The sequence below is a fragment of the Phoxinus phoxinus genome (genome assembly GCF_949152265.1).
Source record: "Phoxinus phoxinus genome assembly, chromosome: 3".
Lineage (NCBI taxonomy): Eukaryota > Metazoa > Chordata > Actinopteri > Cypriniformes > Leuciscidae > Phoxinus > Phoxinus phoxinus.
Genome location: NC_136878.1, coordinates 28,487,483 through 28,514,474, shown reverse-complemented (window position 1 = coordinate 28,514,474; position 26,992 = coordinate 28,487,483). Strand labels below are relative to the sequence as shown.

The 26,992-nt window shown below is 39.0% G+C and overlaps 1 protein-coding gene across 4 annotated transcripts in view; it reads right to left on the bottom strand.

The window, feature by feature from the left end:
• Positions 1-22,396, bottom strand: part of sv2ca (synaptic vesicle glycoprotein 2Ca) — a 35,725-nt gene extending 13,329 nt beyond the window's left edge. For 3 of the 4 annotated variants that reach the window (XR_013796866.1, XR_013796867.1, XM_079607121.1), the window contains exons 1-3: positions 22,228-22,396; positions 15,571-16,230; positions 924-1,104 (exon numbers count right to left, since the gene is read on the bottom strand). Coding sequence is in view for 2 of the 4 variants with exons in the window: in XM_079607121.1 (XP_079463247.1) it covers positions 924-1,104; positions 15,571-16,156 (767 nt within the window). In the remaining 2 variants the exon portion in view is untranslated. Of the gene's footprint in view, positions 1-923; positions 1,105-15,570; positions 16,231-17,672; positions 17,744-22,227 lie in introns of those variants that run through there. The other variant, XM_079607122.1, reaches the window with a different exon arrangement.
• Positions 22,397-26,992: the final 4,596 nt, after the last annotated feature.

The following is a 26,992-nucleotide window of genomic DNA, read 5'->3' as shown; positions in this document are numbered from 1 at the left end:
CTAAAGAATAGGGGAGACATTCTCGTTTTAGAGGAGGGTTGATAAAAGATGCCCATTGTATAGTTTCTCATGATACCAGCCAAAATCGCTTTCCAGAAACACATGTCAAGGTGCAGGTGGAGACTATATTTAGGTAGTGTGTTGAATGGATCATTTCCAAATATGTCTGTTTACACATGGGAGTAGCAGATATATTTTTCAGTGTTGTGTGTGGAAGACTTCTTTACAAACATCAGAATAATCACTGTAGGATGTATGTTCTGAAAAATAACCTATACTGAGGCATGATCATGTTATAAAAAATACAATCTAATATCAGTAGCCTATAAACTATCTACATAAACAGTATTTTCTCACTTTATACATATTTATACTTCTTTAATTTAATCAAAAATACAGTAAAAGTACTAATATTGTGAAATATTATTATTATTTAAAATACATTTTAAAATGTAATTTATCCCTGTGATGGCAAAGCTGAATTCTCAGCATCATTACTCCAATCTTCAGTGTCACATGATCCTTCAGAAATCATTCTAATATTCTGATTGCTGCTCAAGAAACATTTCTTATTGTTGTCAATGTTGAAAAGAGCTCCACTGCTTAATATCTTTGTGGAAACCGTAATCATTTTTGTGTCAGGATTCTTTAATGAATAGAAAGTAAAACAACAGCATTTATTTTAAATATAAATATTTGGTAACCATGTAAAAGTTTTTACTGTCACTTTTGATCAATTTAATGGATCCTTGAAAAAAAGTATTAATTTCTTAAAGAACAAAATCTTACTGACCTCAAACATTGGTGTATATATTTTTAGCAATATTTTTTTGATGTACAGAATCTAGTCTTTATGAAGATCCACATTTTGGACTTGACAAATTTAATGTAATTTAATGTTGAAGATGCAGAAACGTACTCACCCTAAGCCAGCTATCGTGCGACATAGCAAGAAGACGCCATAGCCCTGCACAAAAGATGATAGGAAGGCGAAGAAGCCATTTATGGACATACAAAGGAGCAGACACTGCCTTCTGCCCAATTTGTCGGCCAAGCCGCCCCAGAAGAAGGCCCCTACCATCATCCCAAGATACACAATGCTGCCTGTAGTGAATAAGAGGGGAGAAAAAAAAGAACAAAGTGAAACAGTAGGAACACACACCTCAGGCAGAGAAACACACAGACTGAAGTTGTCATATTCAGGATAGATTGTTTTTGTCTTCATTCTTGTTTGCGTGCTGATTTATATGAACATAATTGTTTATATGCTGCTTCTTGGAACAGGAACTCCATTAAACTTTCAGTTGACTGATGTTTTCACCTGAGGACTTTGTTGCTTCCAGGCGAAATGCAGGAGACTTTCCATGATGATGCTATTAGCACAAGGGACGATGAAAATTGTGATTACATAAGAAGTCCAAAGGAAAAACAAATAACCATGAAAAATGTATCAGATTTGAGTGATCTCAGAATTCTCTGCAGAAGCTTTCTGATCACTGTCAAATATGCTTTACTATATGCTGCACTTTCAACGTCTACTCCATCTGTGCAAAAATATCAGCATCTAAATGATTTAACTGAAAAGGATCTGCAGTGATTGTTTTTCGCCTACTATATAGTAATATAGTAGGCGAAAAACAGTATGTGACAAAAGTACATTCAAATTCACAGTACTCATAAAACGGTAGGCAAAAAGTACCCGGATGACATACTACTTCTGGTGAGATTCTGTAGTGAGCATATAATGGACACTTTACTATCCCATGAGGCCACAGGAAAGGATTTGTGAATGGTGGTGACCCGACACAACTGATGCTGGTAGGTTACATGATAATGACAACATGACAAATGTAGTACGGATTACATTCATAGTACACACATTCATACGATATAGAACGTACTTTTTTGGAAATTAGGGTTGGAATCATTTATGGTTAATGACTTATTTAAAATAATTAGCTTACCTACTCAAGAGAGTAAGCGATTTTGGAAGCAGCCTAAACGGCAATTCACACAGCACAGACAAACATTCGTCTGATCAGTGTTACCCCTGTCGGCGTCCATGGCTGACCATGTTCAATCAGTGTTTGTTGGTGTCTGTTGGGGCAGTGTGAACATGACAGTTATTTTTCATAAAATTCTAAATCCAACGGCCAACTTGTTTGTTGGTGTTTGACTGGGTGGTGTGAATTGGCCATAAGAGTCCACAAACAGAACATGCCCATTAGTTTTGTCAAATAGATTATTATTTGCAGAAAAATCTGTTTTTCGATGCATGGGCAAAAAAGGAAGAGCTTAAATGTTAATACAAATGGTTAATAATGGTTAAAAAAATGAATATAGAGTAAATAAAATATTTGTAGCAGACAATAATTCATAGAAAAAGGAGAAGTTAAAAAATATTACATAAGACTGATTATTAGCCGTCTTATCAGACATAGAGAGCATGGTAAAGAGAAATTGTGAGAAACAGGTGGATATTGCATTTGACAGAAGGGACAGTAGATATGTACAGAGCTTCAGTGACACTTTTTATAGAGACCATGTGTTGCAATGCACAAAACGTTTTGGAGATTTGCTGATTACTCCGAGTGTAAATTTTCATCTGATACAGCAGCTTTCTCTATGACCAAGCATTCACACAATCTGCTGCTTTAGAACCAGCACAGCAATTACCAATGTGCAGTAAAACTGCTTTGCTGGTACAGTATAAGACCGGTACATAGATTTACTTTTGAAGTTGACTACTTTAAGACTTGTGTGATTATGCATTTTGTTTTGTATAATAAAGCAGAAAGTGTGTATGATAAATGCATGTCTCACATTTCTTATAATAATACAAACTCATTGAGGCATAAAAGATGCATTTATCTCCAAAAGTTCATTATTTATAATGAAGACTCCAGAGATCATGCCAGGCATTGCGCTTTTCAGCAAGGTTCTTGCTTAAAAAGGTCAAACATTTCTTATTATTTTTCCCCTTTAGGTCCATTTTTACCTTAAAGTTTTATGCCAAAAGCATAATTACCTTAATAAATCTTATCACCATCCATTGTAAATGCAAGAAGGGCAGCCATTATTATTGCGATTACCATTTTAAATATATATTTAGGTTTCTATTATTTTACTGTAGCATTGACAGAGTAGCAACTGTTTTTTTTTTTTTTTTGTAGGCTTCTAGACAATGAAAGTTATATCATTCAAAATGTTCCACACAAATAGTCATACAGGTTTGGAACAACATTAGGGTGAGTACTTTTTTGGGTTGAACTATCCCTTTAAGCATGCAGTGATCAGCAACAATTAATACAAAAAGTCTGAAGTTAACAAACTATCAAAACTGTCTGCCTGTGTCTTGGCTTACTGAATCTGTAGTGTGCAAAAAAGCTGATACAGAGTATGTCTGCTGTATAAAAGCAGGTTAGTGAAGACTGGGGCTGAAGACACAGCAGGGAGTGATGGTGTATGGAGTCCGTCAAGAACGGATGACTGTTGCAGAGAAACGCACATTAGAAAAAGGTAGGAGATTAATCTGTTGCCTTGCACATGCGCAAACAGCCCATACGTGTGATTTTAACAGTTACTATAATTTAAGAAATATCTCACAGCAATAGTCCTGTTGTGATTACCTGTGACATTGTGCTACTGCCGATTCAGCTCAGTGATTGAAAGTAGACATTGCTTTTATACAACAGTTCAAAACAAGAAGGTTATATAGGCTGTGTCCGAAATCACATTCTCTTTTGAGTAGGTAATTATTTTAAATAAGTAATTACTTTACAACTGCTAAAAAAGTATGTTCTATATAGTATGAATGTGTGTACTATGAATCTAATCCGGACGTACTACATTTGCCATGTCATTGTCATGTTGCGTCACTTCACTGTCATTCACAAATCATCTCTCGTGGCCTCATGGGAAAGTAAAGTGTCCATCGAATGCACACCTCAGAATTTTGCCCGGAAGTAGTAGGTCATCCGGGGACTTTTTGCTTACTCTTTTATGAGTACTCGGACATACTTATTTTGCCACGAACTGTTTTTCGCCTAGGGAAGTATGCGATTCCGGATGCAGGTTTACATTTTACAAACAATATTCAAAATTACTTTGTTGGTCTTTGCTCTGCTAACGAAAATAGTTCCAAACAAAGCCAATGCAGAATCATAGTAGTATCACATCAGTGTTTTGAACAAATCAAATAAATGAATGATTCATAAAGATATTGTCACCACCTACTCGCGTAACAATGTAACCTACAGTGTAAAATCTTTCCATTAAAGTCACTATGAAATTAAAATGGACAATTCCTATTTTCTTGTTGAAAATTGCAGTATTTATTATGAATGATTTATCTGAGCACATTATTATTTTCTTAAATTCATGTGCTGAATCTACTTATAGAAACCACAATAATACAACGATCCAATAAAAAAAAAACCCCGTTCTGTTCTACTTTTTTTCTTGTCCAAGAAGTCGTTTCAGATATAAGTCACAATACAGGGAAAAAATTGCCTACTATCACAACTTCAATTTTATGTCGACTTTAATGCAAAGTCTGTATGGAAAGTGAAAACACATTCAAGCACAGTGACAAAAAAAACATTTGTCCATAATTTAAAAATACCATAATTACAGCAAATAGTGTTGCCTCTCAAAAGCCATAAAACATTAATACCGGTTATGTTTCCAACTGTGTAAGAAGCTTCATGAATCTTAGTTTCATTCCTTTTTAATGTCAGTAATGGCTACTACACCAAAAGTTTGGCGTTCCACCGAGAAATTTTGCCATTTCATATTTTTGGCCATCACCATGACCTCTTATGGTCTCTGTCAGTTACAACAACTTTGTGTCATGGTCTGTCTGAATACTCGATTCTGACTGGTTGGAACGTGCACATTAAAACCGTTTAATGCACAAGTAGTTCCAATCAGTTTAATCAACATTCTATATTAATGCGCTGCTTTTATTGAAGCACAGACACATCACTTGAAGAGATATGAGATCGCACTGAGCACAGAAACTTGTTAGAACCCTGCAGAGCAACTTTTATTTAACTTCTATTCAGCTTATCTGCTGAATCGCTATTTTATATTACTCAGCAAGGAGGTGGTAATGTTGCTGTTTTTGAAGCAAGTAAGCTCACAGCTTCATTGTTAGTAGAGAGAGATGCTGCAGACTCATAATTCTCACAAGCATCTCTCATCTAAGCGTCAGAATGTCAGATATAACGAGTCGTAGGCTAACGAAAATAACCATTATGTTTAACCCTTCGAGTCAAATTTAGTGCTGCAAACATCAATGAAAGTTTTAACTTGTCAATGCTGGCAAATTACCATGGTATACGTGGGATAAAGCTGTGCATTATTTTGCTGCACGTCATGCATTAGGCTAAAGTTTAATGCACAGTTAGCTGTGGATTATCCTTTACAAAGTAAGTATGGCATTTTGTCAGAAGTTATGGTTACCATGTTTTTACTTGTTTACTAATATGTTCACTATAATGTTGTACCAGTGAACTCAATCTATATAACCTCACACAAAACAGTGATAACAGTCAAGAACATTCACTGCCAATCAACATTGATGATTGTGGAAGAGGAAAGCACAAGCTCCTTTATTCATGGCTTTCAAAAAAATGAATTACCCACATTAGGGCAATGACTCACACATTTTTACTACCTGTACTTTTGTTATTTTTCCATTGTCAGCTTGTCTTTATGATCTGCACTTTAAAAACCATATGGATCTCACATGGCTGATATTGCAATAGCAGTGTGATTTATATTATGTTTAATATCTGGGCCATATAATTTAAAAGAGAGTGTTTAACAGAGAAATGAAAGAGAATAAAAGGTTTGGGAAAATATCAGAGTCAGGAAGCCAGGATTATTTTGAGAAAATGTTCTCAGTAAGAACCGAGTATATCTTTCAATTTCTCTGTTGCACAATTGAGAGTCTGCATGTGCAGGTCTTGTAATCTCTGCAGTGGGGTGATTTTACTGCAGTTTACCCAAGCTCAGCGTCTCCTAGTCACCAACACATGAAAAGAGACAGATAAAGGGAATAATGAGAGGACAGAGAAATAGAGAGAATGGGGGTTGTGACAAGATGTAGTAGATAAAACAGCCACAAATTAATAGACAAAGGTGGACTCCTGGATCTAAGCCAAACGTAATGAAAGACACACCACACAAAATATTCAAAACACCATCCATTACTGTAACTAGGTGATGCAGCAATTTTCTTCAAAATTTCCACAGAACACTCAATGCCCCTTTGGTATAAATAATAGATTTTTTTCAGGATGAATAGACTGATAGTAGTTGGGTAATTAGGAAAGCCAAGACTGTGAGACTATCTTTAACTAAATTGCTCTGTACATACGGCAGGAAACAAAAATGGATCAAATAAACGGAAATAAAATGGATCATGCATAAACACAAAAGTCAATTTTCCTTTACTAACGCATGATAGCCTTGAGTTCTGCCTGGAACTATTATGACAGAAAAGAATAGTAAATATCAAAGTCATATCATAGTCATATCACTACATATCAGTCAAACTTACTCTCAAAATTGGGTTACAAATCCTTAAAATTCACTACAGCTAAATAATGTGGTCAGCCATTTTAGTAAAAGCTCAAATATCATTCCTTTATATCCAGCATCTGTTTAAACACCACAACTGTACAATTTAAACAAATTTGACAGAATCACAGATCTCTGTTGTCTTTCCAATATTTGCTTAAAAGACTAATATATACCATCTATATGTAATATAGTTGTTACAGATCGGGCTCCCGCACCGCCTCCTCTCCACCGCCAGAGGGAGCCTTCACCGGAATACTAGTTCTCTCGGGAACTCCAATCCCCATAATGCTTCATACCTGGGACTGATTGCGCACACACCTGCACCTCATTCAGACTCTCTATTTAAACCACACTCAAATAGAGGATCAGTGCGAAGTATTGCATTGCCACGGCCTGTAATTTCTGAGCGTTTACCCTATTCTACTGATCCCGTTGCCTACCTCGGACTGTTACCTCACTTCTACCTGCTTGCTGCCTGTCTTGACTTGGATTGCCTTTGGATTATTACCTCTTGCTGCCTGCCCCGACCTTCTGCCTGTTACCTGAGTACTCTCTCTGTGTTGACCTCTGATTTCCCCTGTTTGCTGTTCTCTGACCCTTGCCTGTTTGACGTTCCTTCAATAAAGCTGCAAATGGATCCTTCTCAATCTCCCGTATCATTACAGAATACTTCGCCATCACCTGATCCAGCAGCTGTACAGCAGATATCCACTGAACTTACCTCTCAGGCATCTCGTCTGGATCTACATCACCATCAACTTAGTCATTTGACTTCACTCACCAAGGAACTGGTTCAGGGTCTGCAAGAACTACGAACTGCGATCACAAATCCTCCTGTTGCACCTGCCAGTCCTTCCCTAGAAAATCCTCCACCGGCTGCCACTTCCTCAGTAAATCCACGGCTGGCTTTCCCCGAGAAGTTTGATGGAAACCCCACGAAATGCAAGGGATTTCTGCTTCAATGTACTCTCTTTGTGGAGCAGCAACCGTCATTATACACCACCAACGCAAGCCGGATTGCGTTTGTTTGTTCACTGCTCACAGGGCGAGCGCTAGAATGGGCTACAGCTGTTTGGAGAACTGATGGGTCTTCCTTCGCTTCGTTTGGTGAATTTTTGCAACAATTCCGCCATGTTTTCGAACATTCTACTGAGAGAGGTGACGCCGGGGAACAACTACTATCTCTCATTCAAGGGAATAAAACTGCAGCCGAATATGCTCTAACTTTCCGCACACTCGCAGCACAAACTGACTGGGTCGAGAGCACTCTGAAAACTCTCTTTCGCAAGGGTCTCACCACGGAACTCCAGTCCGAACTAGCCTGCCGTGATGAAGGGAGAGCTCTGACAGAATACATTGATCTAGCCATCCAAGTGGATAATCTAATTCGCTCACGACGATCAGTTCGACCTTTGCCGCTATATCATCATGAAACACCCACTCAACATGAACCCATGCAGATTGGTTTTACCCACATCACTCCAGAAGAGAGAGAGCGCCGCATACAACACCGATTGTGCTTGTACTGTGGTCAATCAGGACACATGAAATTTGCATGCCCAACCCGTCCTTCTGCCAGCTCCCGTGCGGTGAGTCCACGCATTAAAATTTCGATGAATCCATCCAGTTTTCAATTGCCAGTAATTATCACGATAAGAGGAAAGATTTTTAGAACCATAGCTCTCATTGACTCCGGGGCTGCTGGAAACTTTATGTCCCGTACTTTTGCTGAACAATGCAGACTCAATCTAACGCCTTGTCTTTCCTCCTTGGCAGTGGAGGCGTTAGACGGCCGACCCCTCGGAGAGGGAAGGATTCAGAACACCACCGAAGAGATTAAACTTCACGTTGGCACATTGCACACAGAAATCATCAGTTTTTATGTCATCCAATCACCCCATCATTCCATCATATTGGGGCATCCCTGGTTACACGCTCATAACCCACATATTTCCTGGAAAGAGGGTCAAATCATACATTGGGATGCTTCATGCCAGAACCGCTGCCTGACTCCTGTGACTCGCATATCGCTTCAAGAGACGAAAAATGAGCCCTCGAATCTCAGCAGTCCAACTCACCGATTACCTAGGGTGAATCACATTCCTTTGCAAAACACAGAGCCTGAATCCTCCGCTAACAAAGAACCTAACATACCTGCTGTATACACAGACCTTCTCGAAGCCTTTAGCAAGAAGAAGGCGTCCCAGCTCCCCGAACATCGCCCTACTGACTGTGCCATAGACCTCCTTCCGGGTGCTTCTCCATCTCGTGGACGGATATTTCCTCTATCCCAACCTGAATCCGAAGCCATGAAGAACTACATCCATGAGGAATTATCCAAAGGTTTCATCAGACCCTCAACTTCCCCTGCTGCCGCTGGGTTTTTCTTTGTCAAGAAGAAGGACGGTGGTCTACGACCCTGCATTGACTACCGGGCATTAAATGATATCACAGTCAAGTTCCGCTACCCCCTACCACTCGTGCCCGCGGCACTCGAACAACTCCGCAAAGCCCAGTATTTCACTAAACTGGATTTACGCAACGCCTATAATCTGATCCGTATTCGTGAGGGGGACGAGTGGAAGACGGCGTTTTCCACCACTAGTGGGCACTACGAATATCTGGTCATGCCTTTCGGTTTATCCAACAGTCCATCCGTGTTTCAATCCTTTATGAACGACGTCTTCCGAGACATGCTGGACAAATGGGTGATCGTTTACATTGACGACATTCTAATTTATTCCAATTCCATGGAGGAACACATTCAACAGGTCAGGCTGGTCCTTGAACGACTCATACAACATCAACTCTACGCCAAAGCTGAGAAATGTGAATTTCATCAGACAAGAACGTCCTTCTTGGGTTACATTATCGGTCAGGAAGGGGTCGCTATGGACGAAAGAAAGGTAAAAGGAGTTCTGGACTGGCCGCTACCTCAAACCCTTAAAGAATTACAACGTTTCCTGGGGTTCGCCAACTTCTACAGAAGGTTCATTAGAAATTTCAGCATCATCGCGGCTCCTTTAACCGCAATGACCAAACGTCATTCGACTAGATTAAAGTGGTCAGAGGAGGCAGAACAGGCTTTCAAGGAACTCAAATCCCGATTTACATCTGCACCCATCCTCCATCATCCAGACCCTGAATGCCAGTTCATTGTGGAGGTAGACGCTTCTAACACAGGAGTCGGGGCTGTACTATCACAGCGACGGGGTAACCCAGAAAAAATGTATCCATGCGCCTTCTTCTCCCGCAAACTTACGCCAGCTGAACAAAATTACGACGTGGGGAACAGAGAATTGCTCGCAATGAAATTGGCACTGGAAGAATGGCGACACTGGCTGGAAGGAGCAAACCAATCCTTTGTCATCCTAACCGATCATAAGAACCTGGAGTATCTGCGGTCAGCTAAACGCCTAAATCCACGACAAGCCAGATGGGCACTATTCTTTACCAGATTTCAATTCACCGTCACATATCGACCAGGAACCAAGAATATCAAAGCAGATGCTCTATCACGTCAAACAGAGGGCACAACTCAGAATCACACTCCAGAGAACATAATTCCGACAAATCTACTGGTAGCCCCAGTACAGTGGGATTTGGTCACGGAGATTCAACAAGCGAACAGTCAGGTGAGACCCCCTTCTGAATGTCCGGATAATTTACTGTTTGTCCCAGAGATTCTCCGCTCCCGGCTCCTTGATCATGTGCACTCCAATCCCAGTTCAGGGCATCCAGGAATCACGGCTACCATTCATCTCTTGCAGAATCGCTTCTGGTGGCCGACGCTACGGGTCGACACCACTATACATGTAAAGAACTGCGTCAGCTGCAATACGTCCAAATCACCCAGACAATTACCCGCTGGGCTGTTAACACCACTTCCCACACCTCGCCGCCCCTGGTCCCATATTGCAATTGACTTCATCACAGATCTACCTAAATCGCAAGGACACACCACCATACTCACCATTGTCGACCGGTTCTCCAAAGCATGCCGCCTCATACCTTTACCCAAACTCCCCACTGCTCTAGAAACAGCTGAAATTCTGTGCAACCAAGTGTTCCGCTTATATGGTTTACCTGAGGATATTGTTTCCGACCGGGGTCCTCAGTTCACATCCAGAGTTTGGACTGCATTCTTCAAGAATCTGAATGTCAACATCAGTTTGACCTCAGGGTACCATCCACAATCCAACGGACAGACAGAACGTCTGAACCAGGATGTTACACGTTTCCTACGATCCTACTACCAGAAGGAACAAGCCGAGTGGAGCCGGTATCTATTCTGGGCCGAATACGCACAAAACTCACTGATCAAACCTGCCACAGGTATTACTCCTTTTAAATGCGTCTTGGGCTTTCAACCACCATTGTTCCCTTGGTCAGGGGAACCAACGGAACTACCATCTGTCACAGAGTGGCTACGCAAGAGCGAGGCGATCTGGGATCAGGCTCATATTCATCTCCTTCATGCAGTCAGACGACAAGAGCAACAGGCCAATCGTCATCGGCGCCCTGCTCCGAAGTACAGCGCTGGTCAGTGGGTGTGGCTCTCCACAAGAGATCTGAGACTTCGACTTCCCTGCCGCAAACTCAGCCCCAGGTATGTTGGACCATTTCAGATATTAAAACAAGTTTCTCCTGTATCTTTTCGTTTGGATTTGCCTACTGACTACCGCATTGCTCCCACATTCCATGTATCTCTGTTGAAACCTGCCGGTGGGCCAAGAGGAGCGTCGGAAGTGGGAGCTGCAGCTCCAGACCCCTCATCCATCCTGATTGACGGCGAGGAGGCGTATCGGGTGCACGAAGTGCTGGACTCCAGACGCCGGGGTAACGTCCTCCAATACCTGGTGGACTGGGAGGGGTACGGTCCGGAGGAACAATCTTGGGTCAATGCCGGAGATATCCTGGACCCATCACTCACTGAAGAGTTTCATCAAACATACCCGGGAAAACCGGCCCCTAGACCCCGTGGAAGACCCCGGCGCCATCTGCCTTCTCGCCTCAGGAGCTGCTCGCAGGAGGGGGGCTCTGTTACAGAGCGGGCTCCCGCACCGCCTCCTCTCCACCGCCAGAGGGAGCCTTCACCGGAATACTAGTTCTCTCGGGAACTCCAATCCCCATAATGCTTCATACCTGGGACTGATTGCGCACACACCTGCACCTCATTCAGACTCTCTATTTAAACCACACTCAAATAGAGGATCAGTGCGAAGTATTGCATTGCCACGGCCTGTAATTTCTGAGCGTTTACCCTATTCTACTGATCCCGTTGCCTACCTCGGACTGTTACCTCACTTCTACCTGCTTGCTGCCTGTCTTGACTTGGATTGCCTTTGGATTATTGCCTCTTGCTGCCTGCCCCGACCTTCTGCCTGTTACCTGAGTACTCTCTCTGTGTTGACCTCTGATTTCCCCTGTTTGCTGTTCTCTGACCCTTGCCTGTTTGAAGTTCCTTCAATAAAGCTGCAAATGGATCCTTCTCAATCTCCCGTATCATTACAATAGTGCATGAGTTGTATGAACTACTGATGGTGCCTTTTGAAGCCTGAAAGCATAGGCTAAATCCACATAATAAATCAAATAGGGTTTTGAATGACTTAAAGATTAGTAAATGGTGACAGAAATTGCATGTGTGAATGGTCAAAGTGATCAGGTTTAAAGATGAAATGTGGAATATGAAGCTGTGCAGTTTCACTTGTTATAGCAAACATAAAATGACTCAAAAGCTGCAGAAAGTTCACATTCCGACTGGCAACACTGCATCATATCTGCACTAAATTACCACTGCACCACTGTGCTGGAAAGCAGCCATTATCTTACTCACCGGGAGATATTCAGTGTTTAGCATGAGTCAGCAGGCTCTGAAAATCTAGAAATATTCAAATAAATAAAATAAATATAATTTTAGCAAGAATACCTTAAACTGATCAAAAGTGACATTTTTTTTTTCCATTTTTTTCTTGAATGTAAAAGACAGAATTTTACATTCAGCATATTATAATGATTTCTGAAAGATCATGAGACACTGAAGACTGGAGTAATGATGCCGAAAATACAGCTGTATACATTTTAAAGTATAGTTATCTTAAATTGTAATAATGTTTCACAGTATTATGATCATATAAATGTAACCTCAGTAATAAGATACTTCTTTCAATAACATTAAAAAAATCCACTGACCTCAAACTTTTATATTTATATTGGCTTTGACAATGTCTGAGATGTAAGAGCATTTGAGATTTTTTATATAAATGTCTTTTGGTCCCTACATGTTTTAATCTTTCTGGCTAAGGAGCAGCAATTTCTTCAGCTGATGACCGTATCCGATCTCAAAGGCCAGTACAAAGGCTGTACCGACAGTCACGGCCGGCCACGTGCGATTATGTCTTAAAAGCCATTGACAGAGTATAAGGACAAAGAGAGAGAGAGAGAGGGAGGATGAAATAGGGAAGCAGAGCATGCCACACAATGCCCTCAGGGCTCTCCAGATGAGTGCATAAGTGAAGAAAAAGCAGGATAAAAAAAGAAGGATAGAAAGAAAGAGAGATGCTCAGACTTGATTCAACTGATAAAACACATAAGAATGTCAATGGATATCAATTGAACCCGGTAAAACAGAACTACAAGACTGTTTAAATAGCAGTATCACACACTTGCTCTAGAAATAACAATTATAATATTATTATTATAAAATGAAGAAGAAAAATTTGATGAAAACATTTAAAAAAAAAATATTTCACTTTTTGTCCAACATAAAAAAAATGGCTGGCTACACTAGATATCAATCCCTCAGATCTATACGTTCAATGTTGTTGCGACACTTTGATAAAAAAGGACATTAAATAAGAAAAAAATATCTCTTTAAAAATAGCTCATCAGGGATGCATTTATTTGATTTTTTATTTTTTTTATTTTTTTTATTAAATAAAATATAGATTTGAACATTTATTCTTTCTAATGGCAAAGCTGAGGTTTTTTTTTTCAAGATTTTTTGATGAATAGAAAGTTAGAAAAAACATTGCTGAGTCATTGCTGTTTTAAATATTTAAAATATTGTAATGGGTGTCTGCTTTGGCTGGGTTTTGTACATGTTTTAGTTTTGTTTCCGTGTTTAAGTTCGTTTCTATGGTTTAATTTTTTTTTATTATCATGTGCACCTGTTGTTCTTTGCCTTGTGTTGTTAAACCCTAGCTGTGTTAGAAATGGCCCCCTATACCCTCATTCATTATTCCCTAGGAGTGAATGAATACGAGTGAGATCATTTGGACACTAGTGCGCCGGAAGCGCTGCCACTGTTGCATGCTTGCTGTTTAATAATCATTTGAAACTTAGCAAACTGGCAGCTCCAGTAATAAGATGAAAAGATTGAACTCTGTCATGGAAACTAGCATAATTAAACAATTTAAAAATCATATTAAAAAAGGAATTTATTATACCTATTATGCTGTACCCACATTAGACCAGAAGTTTGGGAAATGAATGGATGGATGATTCAACTGTGGGCGCCATCTTCAGGTCAGATGCAGGAATTAATTTGGTGCCCGACTCTCATAATGAATTATGGGTATTGGCCCTGTCCCAAATGGCACCCTAAACACTCGCGGTCTTCCTCTAAGTCTACACTTTCGCCACTTTGACTGTCGGGAAGAAGTCTGCTCGGCAAAAGTGCGCATCGAGGGCACAAATCGACCGCAAAGGGGCCGTTCGCGAGTCACCCTTCTGAGAGCTAAAATGACAAATGGGACACCCTACAGTCTCACAGACTTAACAAACAAGCGCACGCAGCAGCCATTGTAAGTCCACAAGACCGAAAGTACATATGAAGTGTGCCATTTGGGACAGGGCCATTCTTTAGCAGTTGAGCGTACATCGGTTGTACACTCGTTATTGCGGTGCATTATGGGATTGAATGAGTGCACTCGATAACGTCCATTATGGTTTTGGACACCACTTGGATGTCCTTTCAAATAGTGCCCTAAGCTATTTAAGGGTAAAGGGGGTGATTTCCAACGCAGACCCTGTCTTTGTTCAGTTGTCCGTTCTCGTCCGTTATTCCGTTCCTGTTCTGGTATTTCACTGAGTATAGATTGATGGAAGAAATTCTAGTTTTACATTTTTACAATTCTACTTTTTTTATTTATTGTTTTACCTCTATAACAGCGTGTCCTAACCAAACGGGTTGCGATAAGATTCCAGCGACAAATAATTGGTCAGTCAACACTAGACACGACACGACTGCAAGACCGTCAAAATCAATCAAAACCCACAGCCAATCAGAACAGCGTGTGGGCTGAGTCTCGTGGCAAGTGTAATCTTGACGCCACTCGCAAGAAAATGGATAAGTAGGCTACATAATCAAATTCACAAATAATACATTACATTTGAACATCATTCAAAATACAAAGGCTACTGAGTTACTAAAATACTATTTGTCAAAGAATACACTTGTTTGTTCACAGTTTGAACGTTCTTGTTTCCATTTGTTTAATTTCACTGTTGCTTTTACAACTATAAAGCTGCGGGCAGGCACTAAATGATATTCAAAGTCACATTGCATGCTTTTAACATTAAATAAAGCACATTAACCGTACCTGAGATTATCATTGCCTCACTTTGTGCTTGTTGTTCAAGCCGTGACGTCGCAGAAAAATAGAAACCATTTCTAAAAAAGAATCGTCGTGTGTCACCGCCGTGGCTGGTAAGGACAAAAACTATGATTAACATGGAAAAGATACCTTTTATCGCGCGTCCCGGCGCGTGTAGTTAGGACACGATATAAAGGCCACCTACCCCAAACAGTTGTGCATGGTGCTGACAAAACCAAGCTCATGGGTTTGATTCCCAAGGAATGTATGAACTAATAAAATGTATAACTTGCATCCAATGTGCATTGGTTTTAATAAAAGGATCTGCCAAATGCATAATATAGTGTCAATGTGTATTTGTTGTTATTCCTCTTATTCTTACCTAGCCATCCAGAGCTTGAGTCAGGCGCACACATATCCGTCTCTGCACTAGGGAGAACGAAGCCCACCACGAAGACCTCCACACCATCGGACATGAGCGCCAGCCCCAGCGTGAAGAACAGCTGCCACTGAAACCTGCCATGTCCACACTCCTGTATGATGAGCTCGTACTGCTGGGCCAATTCCTCCTCGTCTGCCTGCCTCTCATTCTCCAGCTCTCGCCGGTCCTTCAGGCCATCCGTCAGCGGCTGTCCCAAAGCCACCTGCCCATCCCTGGGCTTTGCATTCGAGGGGATCCCCTGGTACTCCCCTTCATATATCTCATCCTCATCATCATGACCCTCAGTGGCGTCGCTGGATCCCTCTTCATCATTGGCATTGTGGCCTGTGTAGTTTCCATCCGGCTGGCTGTAGAAGTCTTCATCTTCATCCTGGAAGCGTTGGTAGGCGCGACTGTGGGAGTACTCATTTGAGGCATGGTCCACAACTTTGTTGACTTTCTTAGCGGCTTGTCTTTTGGCCACCTTAGCAATGTCTTTGGCCCCCTTCATGAGAGAAGATGTGTCTTGTTGAGCTGTATCATCCATGATTAGATGATGGAGGGGAAGAGGTCTGCAGTCAGCACAGAATAAGAGATTTTGCCTTTATGCCTCTCATGAATCTAGGGGAGAAACACAGGTTCAAAGTTATACTGTGAGTTCTAAAGTTTTGGGCTTCATATAGTTCATAATTAATCAAAGTTTGGAAAAGCCACCATAATGTACAAGTACTTATACTGCAAAAACTATCTGGGTCTGATCATAGATGGCATTTTGTAAATATATATTGATTTCTGAAAGATTATGTGACACCAAAGATTGGAGTAAATGCTGCTGAAATTATTTTAAATAGCAATTATTTTTAATCAAATAAATGCAGCCTAGGTAAGCATAATAAGAGACTTCTTTCAAAAACAATCTTTCTGACCCAAAACCTTTGTATGTTATATATTATATATACAAATAATGTAAATGGCAAGTCAATGATTTCATTGTTAAGATGAAAACAGATTTTAGGGTGATGCTCGTAATTAAAGCAATCAGCAAGCATCAGCCCACTTATACAGTATAATATTTACTTATATTTTAGAATCATTGTCCGTATGCATTAGAACAGAGGTTTTTTTTACAGTAATTTCCAGATAAAGTAAAGAGTTGTCAAAATAAAAATGAAAATCAATACAATACCTTACATGTAGTAATTTCATAAAGTGTAGAAACAATCAGGTAAATCTTAAGCTGACTTTCAGCAGTTTGCAATGAACAAATCAAACAAAAGTCATTGAAATAGCTCAACACAACAAATGTTTCAAGTGGTTTCCCAAATTCAACTGAAAATGCAACTTTTAATGACTTCTGCAGTCTCATAATTATTCAACCCTCTAAATAGAATCCCTCAAACAGGTGTTGTCTCATGTACACCTGATGCAACTAATCAAGGGCGGGCTTCATTAGTTGCACCAGGTGTGCTTGAGCTAGAACACATGAAATATCTGAATGGGCCAGGTTTGTTGAGTGTCACGTTTGACTGCATGTTTAGAAATATGGCTGAGTCAAAAGAATGGTCCAAAAAGTTAAGAGAAAATATCAATCGCCTATCACGAACAAGGACAGGATACAAGAAGATACATATTCTTTTAGATAGACATGCACTACATGTTCCAAGAGACACCGTTGGAAGCATAGTTTGCAAGTTCAGAGTTAAAGGAACAGTGGTTGCTCTACCTGGACAGGGCAGAAAAATGAATGCTATCAACAGCTGAAACCAGATATCTGAAAAACCCTCGATTGACTGCAAAAGACCTGCAGCAAGACTTGGTGGCAACAGGCACTGAGGTTTCAGCATACACAGTTCCGTGCGTACTAAACGCATGCCCAAACTCAAAGACGTACACAACTACTGACCCAAAAGCCCAAGAAAACTCGGCTCCAATTTGCTCAAAATCATATAAATAAGCCACAGAAGTTTTGGGATTCTGTTCTGTGGAGCTATGAAACAAAACTGGAACTTTTAGGCCCCATGTCTAGAGGAAGAAGAATTAAGCATTTGCTGAAAAGAACACACTTTCTACAGTGGTGGTGGCTCGGTGATGCTCTGGGGCTGCTTTGCATCCTCTGGCACTGGAAACCTGCAACCTGTGGAAGGCAAGATATATTCATTTTTGTATCAGGAAATCCTAGGAGAAAAGTGTCATTCCGTCAGTGAGGAAGCTGAAGCTTGGGCGTCATTGGATCTTCCAACAGGGCAATGATCCCAAGCATACCTCAAATTCCACCAAGGTTGGGTTGCAAAAGAAGTCCTGGAAGATTCTACAGGGGCCATCACAGTCACCTCACTTGAACCCCATAGAAAATCTCTGGTTGGATTTGAAGAAGGCGGTTTTGAAGAAGGTGGTAATACCCAAGAATATTACTGATCTGGAGGCCATTGCTCATGAGGAATGGGCTAAGATTCCTCAGAAACGCTACCAGAAGCTGGTGTCTGGTTATACATTTCGTTGTAGCAGGTCATAACAGCAAAATGGTGTTCTACACTACAGTACTAAAGATGCTGTAAATTCTGCAAAATTCCCAAATAAAAAGTCAAAAGTCAGTTATAGCATATACTGTATATGGTATCTGGTGTGTCCCCTGTAGCTTTCAAGACAGCAGCACTCAAGCAAAACTTGATGATCCTGTTATCCAACTCAAGACTGTTCCAAAGTCAAAGAGCATCTTGTGCTTCACTGGAAGCAAATGTGACCTTTTTATATCGGTTTACATTTGATTAGTGACCTAAAAACAGTGAGAAGCAGAAACATTTTGGTTTATTTCCAGATTTCAAATTCCAGATTTTCATTGTGGTCTCAGAATTTGGGACAAAACATTTCATAGGCTGCAACAAATTTTAATAAGCGCAAATAAGATGGTATATTTTAACTGAACAGTTGTTTAACGTCTTATATTTTGTATGACGTATAGTAATCAAAATCCGCAACATACATAGCCTACTCAGAGCCGTACACATCCCTGAGAATGAGTCTGTGAGACTTTACAACAGCTAATGGATCAAAAGAGAGCTTGTTTCACTTTCATTGTGTTTACATGCCGTTGGGTAGCTGAGTGCTCAGGCTGCGGAGTAATCCATTATTGGCCGACTGAATGGATGTGGACCATGTGTCTGTCTGAGAGGTCTGGCAGCCCCGTTGAACTGCATGATTGGCCCCTAGGTGAAGAGACAGCACTTCCTCCAATCTACCTGCGTAATGCTGGGGGAATCTGACAAGCCTGCTGCTTACAAATGATGGACGCAACATGAATATCATCAGATATAAATCCAATAACTATGGAAAACACTTTTCCAGTTCAAATACATCTGATCGAAGTCATTTTCCTGACGAATGAAGATCTCAATACAAGTCTGAAATTATATTGAAAAGCACCATTCTCAAAGTTTTACTGATCTGACTGGAAACAGCTTAACCTAAGTGCACAGTTTAGGTACAATCAGTCGCAAGTGGACTGAAAATAGGCCCTGCACTCTTGATAGCCTCTGTCGAGATGATGTATGGTGTTTCTGTTCTCTATGCGTTCTCTGGTGCATTGGGAGTCAGCAGGTCAAGTTCTAGTATATGCAAGAACATAAGCATATTTGGCAAACTGGCATGAATAACAACGATTTTAAGGGGTGAGCTGTAAATTTGCCCGTCGATATGTCAAGATATGGTGAGGTGGAAAAAGTGAAAAAAGTTAAACATGGCATTTCAGCCTAAGAACAAAATCATTTTCAATATTTCAGTCAGTGTATTTAGTAATATTTCTTTAATTTTTGTGGTGTGATACTGGTTTCATTTCTATAATACTCTCAAAAACAACACAAAAAATCCCTCAATAACAAATTATATATAAAATATAATTTAAAGTAAAAAAGTAAAAAAAAAAAAAAAAATTCTTTGTCAGGATTGACTTTGACTGACAAACAGGAACTGAAATGCAGACATGAGAAAAGTCAGGCAGTGTGAATAAGCCAGGTTCAATCTTCTAATGGTTTGGAGAGGTCATAATTGCATTATAACAAAAAAGCAAATGACCTTGTCTATAAGAAGGACGCTAGGGCATCTTGTGTTAAGAGATTGCTTCAGATGATATTATGGGGCAGGAGGAAAAGAAGAACACTGTTGGGGGAGGGTGAATTAGCTGGCTGGAGAAAAGATTTTTGATTATGTTCTTTTAAAAGTAACATGTCTAGCACTAAACGTTTAGGCTATAAGACTCAAATTGCAGAGGAAGAAGCACAAATATCACTGTTTTCATATTTTGCCCTGAATGAACTTGCCCTGAATGGCAAAAACATTTTTTACACACATTTTTTGGGGGCAAAAAATACAAAGGAAGGCATTTACTGTATAACATGCTGAGGTCTTATCCATGCTCTGTCTATGTTAATTATGTCATAATTCTCAATTAAAAATCAGTCTTTGATGATTGTAGACATTTATATGATTCAAAACATTGTACATGTACCTGCCATTAGTTTTGAAAAAGGCAACATTTCCATATTAAAATTAACCAGAGACGAGTACTAGAATGTTCTTTACACAAATACAATATTTCCTTGAATTGTCACTTAATCAAAAGTATGGCATCACAATATCACATTATTATTCACTACCTCTAAAATCACCTGTTATCAGACCACATGCTTCATGTAGATCAAAATATATAGTAAAGTTAAGAAAAACAGAATTTGAATGTATTCATATTGATTTTTTTTTCTTTTTCTTTTGCGAGTTAGTATACGCTGTCAGCACAATATTTTCTGTCTGACTGTGAATCAGGGTCAGCTGAAAATCAGTTTGAAATAAGTAGTCTTGATTTATTTGTAATTCTACCTGAATGCTTAGGCCTATTTGCAAATAATAATATATGGCATGACAGCATATTATCTGACAATGCTGACAGTTAAGTTATTAGGAAAACACATTTGGAAGAAGCATGCATCATCTGCACTATAGTGTATAGTGAATCTCTCTGAACATGTTTAACAGATTAATCTAGTAAAATGCCTAACGTTAATCTTGAGATTACATTTCCTACATCTCCAGAATCAGTGATGCATCATGGTATCATAATATGACATATTGACATGCATTGCCATGCACATTAAGAAAAAAAAAGAGGGCTCGGATTATGAGGCTTGTCACTCTCAATCACGCACGGCCGGCTGCATCACTCTGCAGGTAATTCAATAAAGCCTTTTCTCAATGGGCAGAGCGATGGGCCAGCAGAACCTTGAACACTACAGCAGCAGATTCAAATCTTAACTTTGAACATGTGTCCAGTCATGCACAATAACGCAGCAGAGAAGAAACAAATCTTGTGAGATGCCAATCTTTTTAAAAAAATAATTATTGCATATTTACATAATGCCATATCAAATAAATGGTTTATCTTTGAATTGGTCAGAGCATATAATGCACCCTAATGAGGCTAATGCAGCTCAACTTTATGAAGGCAAAGATAAAAGACTGGTCAGAATGCAGCATTGTTGATGAAGAGCTGCACTGTTCTCAAGAATACAACCTTGAAAGTATTGTAGTTGAATGAGTTTAACGTGACTGGAATTAAAATCTGCATTGGTCTCCACTTTTATAGAAAACACTGGCCACAATTGTTCTACAACATTTTCTTTTTAAAAGTGAAAATTTCAGCCAGTGGTCATCCATAATTTTAGAGCAGAGTTGTCTCGGTTTAACCCTTTAACTTTCAACCCTAAAATGTGCCAATGGAAATTTTGCTATTGGAGAATTAAAATGACCCTTTTTTATCTAAGATATGAAACTCAATGAAAATCAGCCATTAAATGACACTCCTCGATGTTTAAGTGTCAATTTGGCTCAAAATAACGAACCAAAATGGATTTGGTTGTAAGCCTAGATGTTTAAATATAAATAACTTTTATATTATAAATAAATAAAATAAATAAATAAAAATAAATAACTAGGTGAAAATACAGTCTGGGTTCTGTCAAAACAATACTACTTGCAACAAATTAACTAAATAAATAAATATAGATAAAATAGATAATAATAAACTTAGATTTTCCATAAAATGGACCTAAAAATATTTGTTTAATGTTTTCATTACATTAAAAAGGAAATTCAAATTATGTTACTCCTTGGGTGTCATACATTTTTGTCTCTCCTCAGTATCTGTCTCTCTGCAGTGCTCGTATCGCCCGCGGCGCGCACTGCGCTCTATTCCAGCCACCGATCAGTCGCTTTCGCTCATGTCAAAACTGACTCCAGAGCAGCGCTCATCACCGGACACCCCCCTCTAATAGTTCAATAAATTACTGAACATAATTTATTATAAATAAATGTTTCAATTACACTCCTTCAATTAAATCACTTTTAGTTTGTGTTCCTGCAAGTCCGAATAAATAATAAACTTTTGTTTCCTGGAGAGAAAAAAAACTGAGTTGTCCACCATGCGGATTTCACAGTCTTCTATCAACTGACAAACTATAAGTGCTAATAAGACGACCGAATAGATTTGGATTCTTTTTTATTATTATTTCTACCGTAATAGAGCAAACTGGATTGTTATAAGGTGATTTTAAGGTGAAATATTTTACTCACCCTTTAGGGAGCGGAGCAGATGAGATGTCGATGTTGGTTCTCCATTACGAGACTGCCGCCGCTGCTAATGAATAAACGTATGGATCCTAAAGACATCCGGCAACTAAAGCAAGAGCTGACGGTGTTAGTGCTGCAGCTCTGTCTCTGTCTGCAGTAGCTACTTCAAGAAAGAGGAGAGAGAGAGAGAGAGAGAGAGAGAGAGAGAGAGAGAGAGAGAGAGAGAGAGAGAGAGAGAGAGAGAGGTAATAATGCTATGCGGGGAGAACGAATCACCACGGTGTGACGTAAAGAAAACCCCTACAAGAGTCCGTGCTGGATTAATGACGTATGTCCTATTGAAAACATAGGTGGAAATAGGTGCACTCTCTCTCAGCATATTTAGCTAATTAAGAAAGTTTTACGCATCAAGAAATGAATGGGGCTTTTTCAATTTTAAATAAAGAACAGAGAAGCCGTTTCTATTTATTGCTGTTTTATTTAGCCTATCCCAAAGGAATAGATATATTGCAAGCATGTGAGCTTTCCATTTAGTTTTCATTATTGCTCATTTCATCTATAGGCCTATTTCATGTTCACTAAACATGACTTGAACGACTGCCAAAACTATACTTTTTAATTAGTTAATGGACCTGATCTATCAGCTAACATGGACTATAATGTATTTTTATGAACTAATGTTAACAAAGATTAGCCTATTATGCATTAGCTATGTTAACTATGTTAAGCTTATTGCAAAGTGTTACCCATATTTCATTTAGTTTATTTTACTATTGAATCATGGTCGGAATTGTGTGACAAACACTTGTAAACATTCATTATCTCAGGCTTTTTCATAAGCCACCCTTACTTTCTGGAAGAATTAAAAGATAGCATAATATGTATGTCTGAATGTAAACCAATCTGACGAAAAACATCCAATTAAACAAATTGGGCCGCATTATTATAAATAGGCTACATAAAGTTAGAGCTTCGTTTCAATCAGACTTCAAGAACACAAGCTTTTCAAATGGAGGACTGTTTGTTCACAACACACATCAGATTGGGTAGAATTTATAAGATATTTGAGTGCATCCAATGCATTTTATTCTTTTGTTTGTTGTCCTCTGATTTCTTCTGTTGTATGACCTTATGCTTCTGTTTCTCATTTATGACTGAGCCAAAGAGGATACATTCATTTATAGCATGAATGACTGAAAGCCAAGGAGCACTTAACTTAATGAGCCACTGCGCAATTTGGAGGTCCTGCATTAGATCAGTGTGTCCTCGGTTGAGACTTCATCAGTGCAATTTCAGCCAGTTAAATCTTTAAGAGTAAATAAATGGAGTAAAAAACTAAGAAATACAGCTTGACATAAGATTATTTACATCAAGACAAGTCAATCACATAGGCTATCTATTTCATGCCACTTATGACAGAACCATATTGAATAGACTGTTTTCATGCATGTGAGTCACCAACTTAATATTCTTGAAATCTTTATAACTGTTCTATGTCATTATGTCAATGTTTTCATTGTATTTTTTTTTTACAAAGAATAGCAGAATCTTCAGATTCAGTGTCTAACTCCTTAAGAATTAAAGGGAAAAACAATTATTATATCATAATCAAGTTGTTCTAAACCTGTATGAATTTCTTTCTTTTCCTGAACACAAAATAAGATATTTTGAAGAAATATGGGTAACCAAACAGTTGATCGGCCCCATTGACTTCGACAGTATGGAAAAAAGGCTAGCAATAGCAAGCTAGCTCCCACCCTGCCTTCCGAGCACCCTCCGCCATGCCCCCTTCAAAAAGACATGAGCGCGCACAGCAGAGTCTGCAAGCGCCACAAGAGACGCAGTTAGATAAACTCATGTCTCAAAGCAGGGCTCGACATTAACACCCCCAACCTGTCAAATGCGGGTGGATTTCAGCAGTGGCATGTAATTCAGTCACTCCAATACTAGCTACTTTGGCGGCTTGAACTTTATAGGCACACAATCCCGCCTCCCCTCTCTCACTTGTTTCATTTGCTCCGGATGACGTATATATATTGTGTATTGTCAAATACACACAAAATAATGTCAAAATGCCGGTCTTGGCGAGTATTCACTAGTCAGTTATGTTTTAAGTGATGTAGCAATAACGAGTCTCGGGGAATAATTAGCTCAAATTGAGTGGATATTCATGAGTCTATGAATATGATTTGCTTGTTATCTACAGATATTAACCTTCCCAAAAAAGGGAATATTTAATCATGTACAAGTAACCTTTATCAAATTAGTTTCAGTTATCTGACATTTTTGTTTGTCCTGTAAGAGAGCTCTGCAGCAGACTTCTTCCCGACAGTCAAAGCGGCGTATACGTCACGAAAGTGCGGACTCATAGAAGTATGCGAGTGTTTAGGGTGCCATTTGGGACGGGGCCACGGCCAATTGAACCGGCCACAAATGAGACATCTATGACGTGAACAGCAGAACGTCACGGGTAGCCATACTTTTTTGGTCATGAGCCGTCCACAGAAGATACATGTTTTAATATTTAGATCACTTCTATTATTGATTGCTATCAGGATGTAAAGAGAGTTTCAACCTAACCCAACTTTTAATAAACGAGCTCGGCCACAAAAGACTCATAATAAAAACTAAGATGGATTGTGTCATAATAACAGCAGTAGTCATTAGATTGGCCTCTCCATCTTACAAATTGAAGTATAACCATTTTAGCTAAAACTTACAATAATACATCATCTATGTACACCAGAATCATGTTTCCTCTTATAGCAAATTAATACAACTGATGCTGAATAAGAATTCTCTTTGCACACCATTGCTTCATACAAGAAATCATCCTTGAATTTGAAACAGAAATGAAGAACTTTTAAATAAATCCTATAATTCACAACCTGTCTGCCTGTCTTAGTTTTGAGCAGTTCCTCAAAGGCATTTTCCATTGCTGCATTGCTTCAGAGAGCGGCTTTATGACAGCTGTTGATGCCTATGAAGGATTCCCTGCATAATAATAGGGGAGTTCTGCATATGCTCTGCATATCTGATCACATTTTTCAAATATCAAAACTGTTCAACGTGCAAACTATAACATGAATCATATGTGCATTGTTTTCTCTGTTAAATATCCCCACAATTTCTGGGTCCCCATGAAGAAAACAGCTTATTATCAAATTATGTTTTTTTTTTAATGTAAATGCAGAACATTTTCTGTGATGGGTATAGTTTAGGGTTAGGGGATATAATACATAGGTTATACAGTATAAAAATGATTATGTCTATGGAAAGTCTCCATAAACCATGAAAACACAACTTGTGTGTGCGTGTCCCAATTAGATGATTCATCGAAATTGTCATGACAATTTTGAGAAATATTAAGGTGTTCGGCAATTTTTTAAATGTCAAATGCAATGATTAATTTCATTTTAAAGTTTCTAAAGGAAAATGTGTCAAAAATTCGAACTGAACTTATGACATGGCTCAATCTCTTGATTCATTTTATGCTCAATCATGCAGGAAAAAGAATCTGTCCATCTAAGATCAAATTCTGCGAGAAATATAGACTTATTTGTACAACAAATCTTGAGAACCAATAAATGTAATTGAAACTGCTAACAGAAAAAGCGTTTTGCTACTCGATTAACCTCCTAACTCAACTCGACTTCTGTCCTTTGTCTACAGTTTCTGCATCCTGAAGCCCGCAAATACAGAAACACCACAGGGGAGAAAGTTCATTTAATAGCTCGAGACTATTGTCCTGGAACAAATTGAACCAGGTTGTGGGTAAAGAATGTGGGCTGACTTTCAAGTGAGGGAAAACGCAAACATGGTTGTGCTTTAAGATTCAGAAGCTGTATTTAAAATCAAGCTGCACATTTGATCAAGGTGCTGCAATAGAGCAATTTACACAGATTATGAGCCAAACTCTAAATAGCCTGCATGCGTCCCTGTGTTATTCAATGCTGTAGGCTGAGTGTTATAGGCTAATCCACTGGGGTCGGTGCCAATGTTCTATGCAATTCATTAAACAAAAGCACTTTAGTACATTATATTCTAGTTCCTTTCAATTCTCAAAGCAAATGTCAGAACTGAGATGATATTTTTTATGGCAAAGATAGTATTCTTTAAGCTATAGGCCTCAGAACATCAGTAATTAGGGTACATATATATAGGCCTATATTGTGTTTTTGTGTAATGTAGTGTATTACAGTACATGTCTAAATCTAGTCTACCTTTTGAAATCAAAAAAGCCTAGGAGATATTGTAGTCATCAGAGAGTAAGTAAGTATCCACTCAGAAGGCTCTTCTGGTGGCCGAATTATGAAGCACTCCAACACAAAATTCCTGCAGGGTATAGGATGAAACAGTGCAGTGCTTTCATTCATGAAGGTCATTGTGTTATTAGGTCTGAATCAGTTGCCGTTATGATTCTTTATGCTTTAATGTTAACTTATGATATAGGCTAAGCTATCTATTTGGCCTTAGAATTTCCCGTGATTTTCTTCTCTGATTTCCTTTATTTATTTCTAAGTTGATGACTAAATTAGAAGAGTCCAAAAGTCTGAGATCACATTGCAAATCTGGGATTCAAAATATATATTTGAAACCTGGAAATAATCAGAAAGTTTATGGATTAAAACAAAATAATGTAACATGAAAATAAATAAATAAATGATGAAGAAATGTATGAATATACACTATTCCAGGTTGCTATTAAATAAGTGATATTTAAAAAAATTGCAATTTTACCCTTTTTATTGCAATTTTTTTTTTAGAA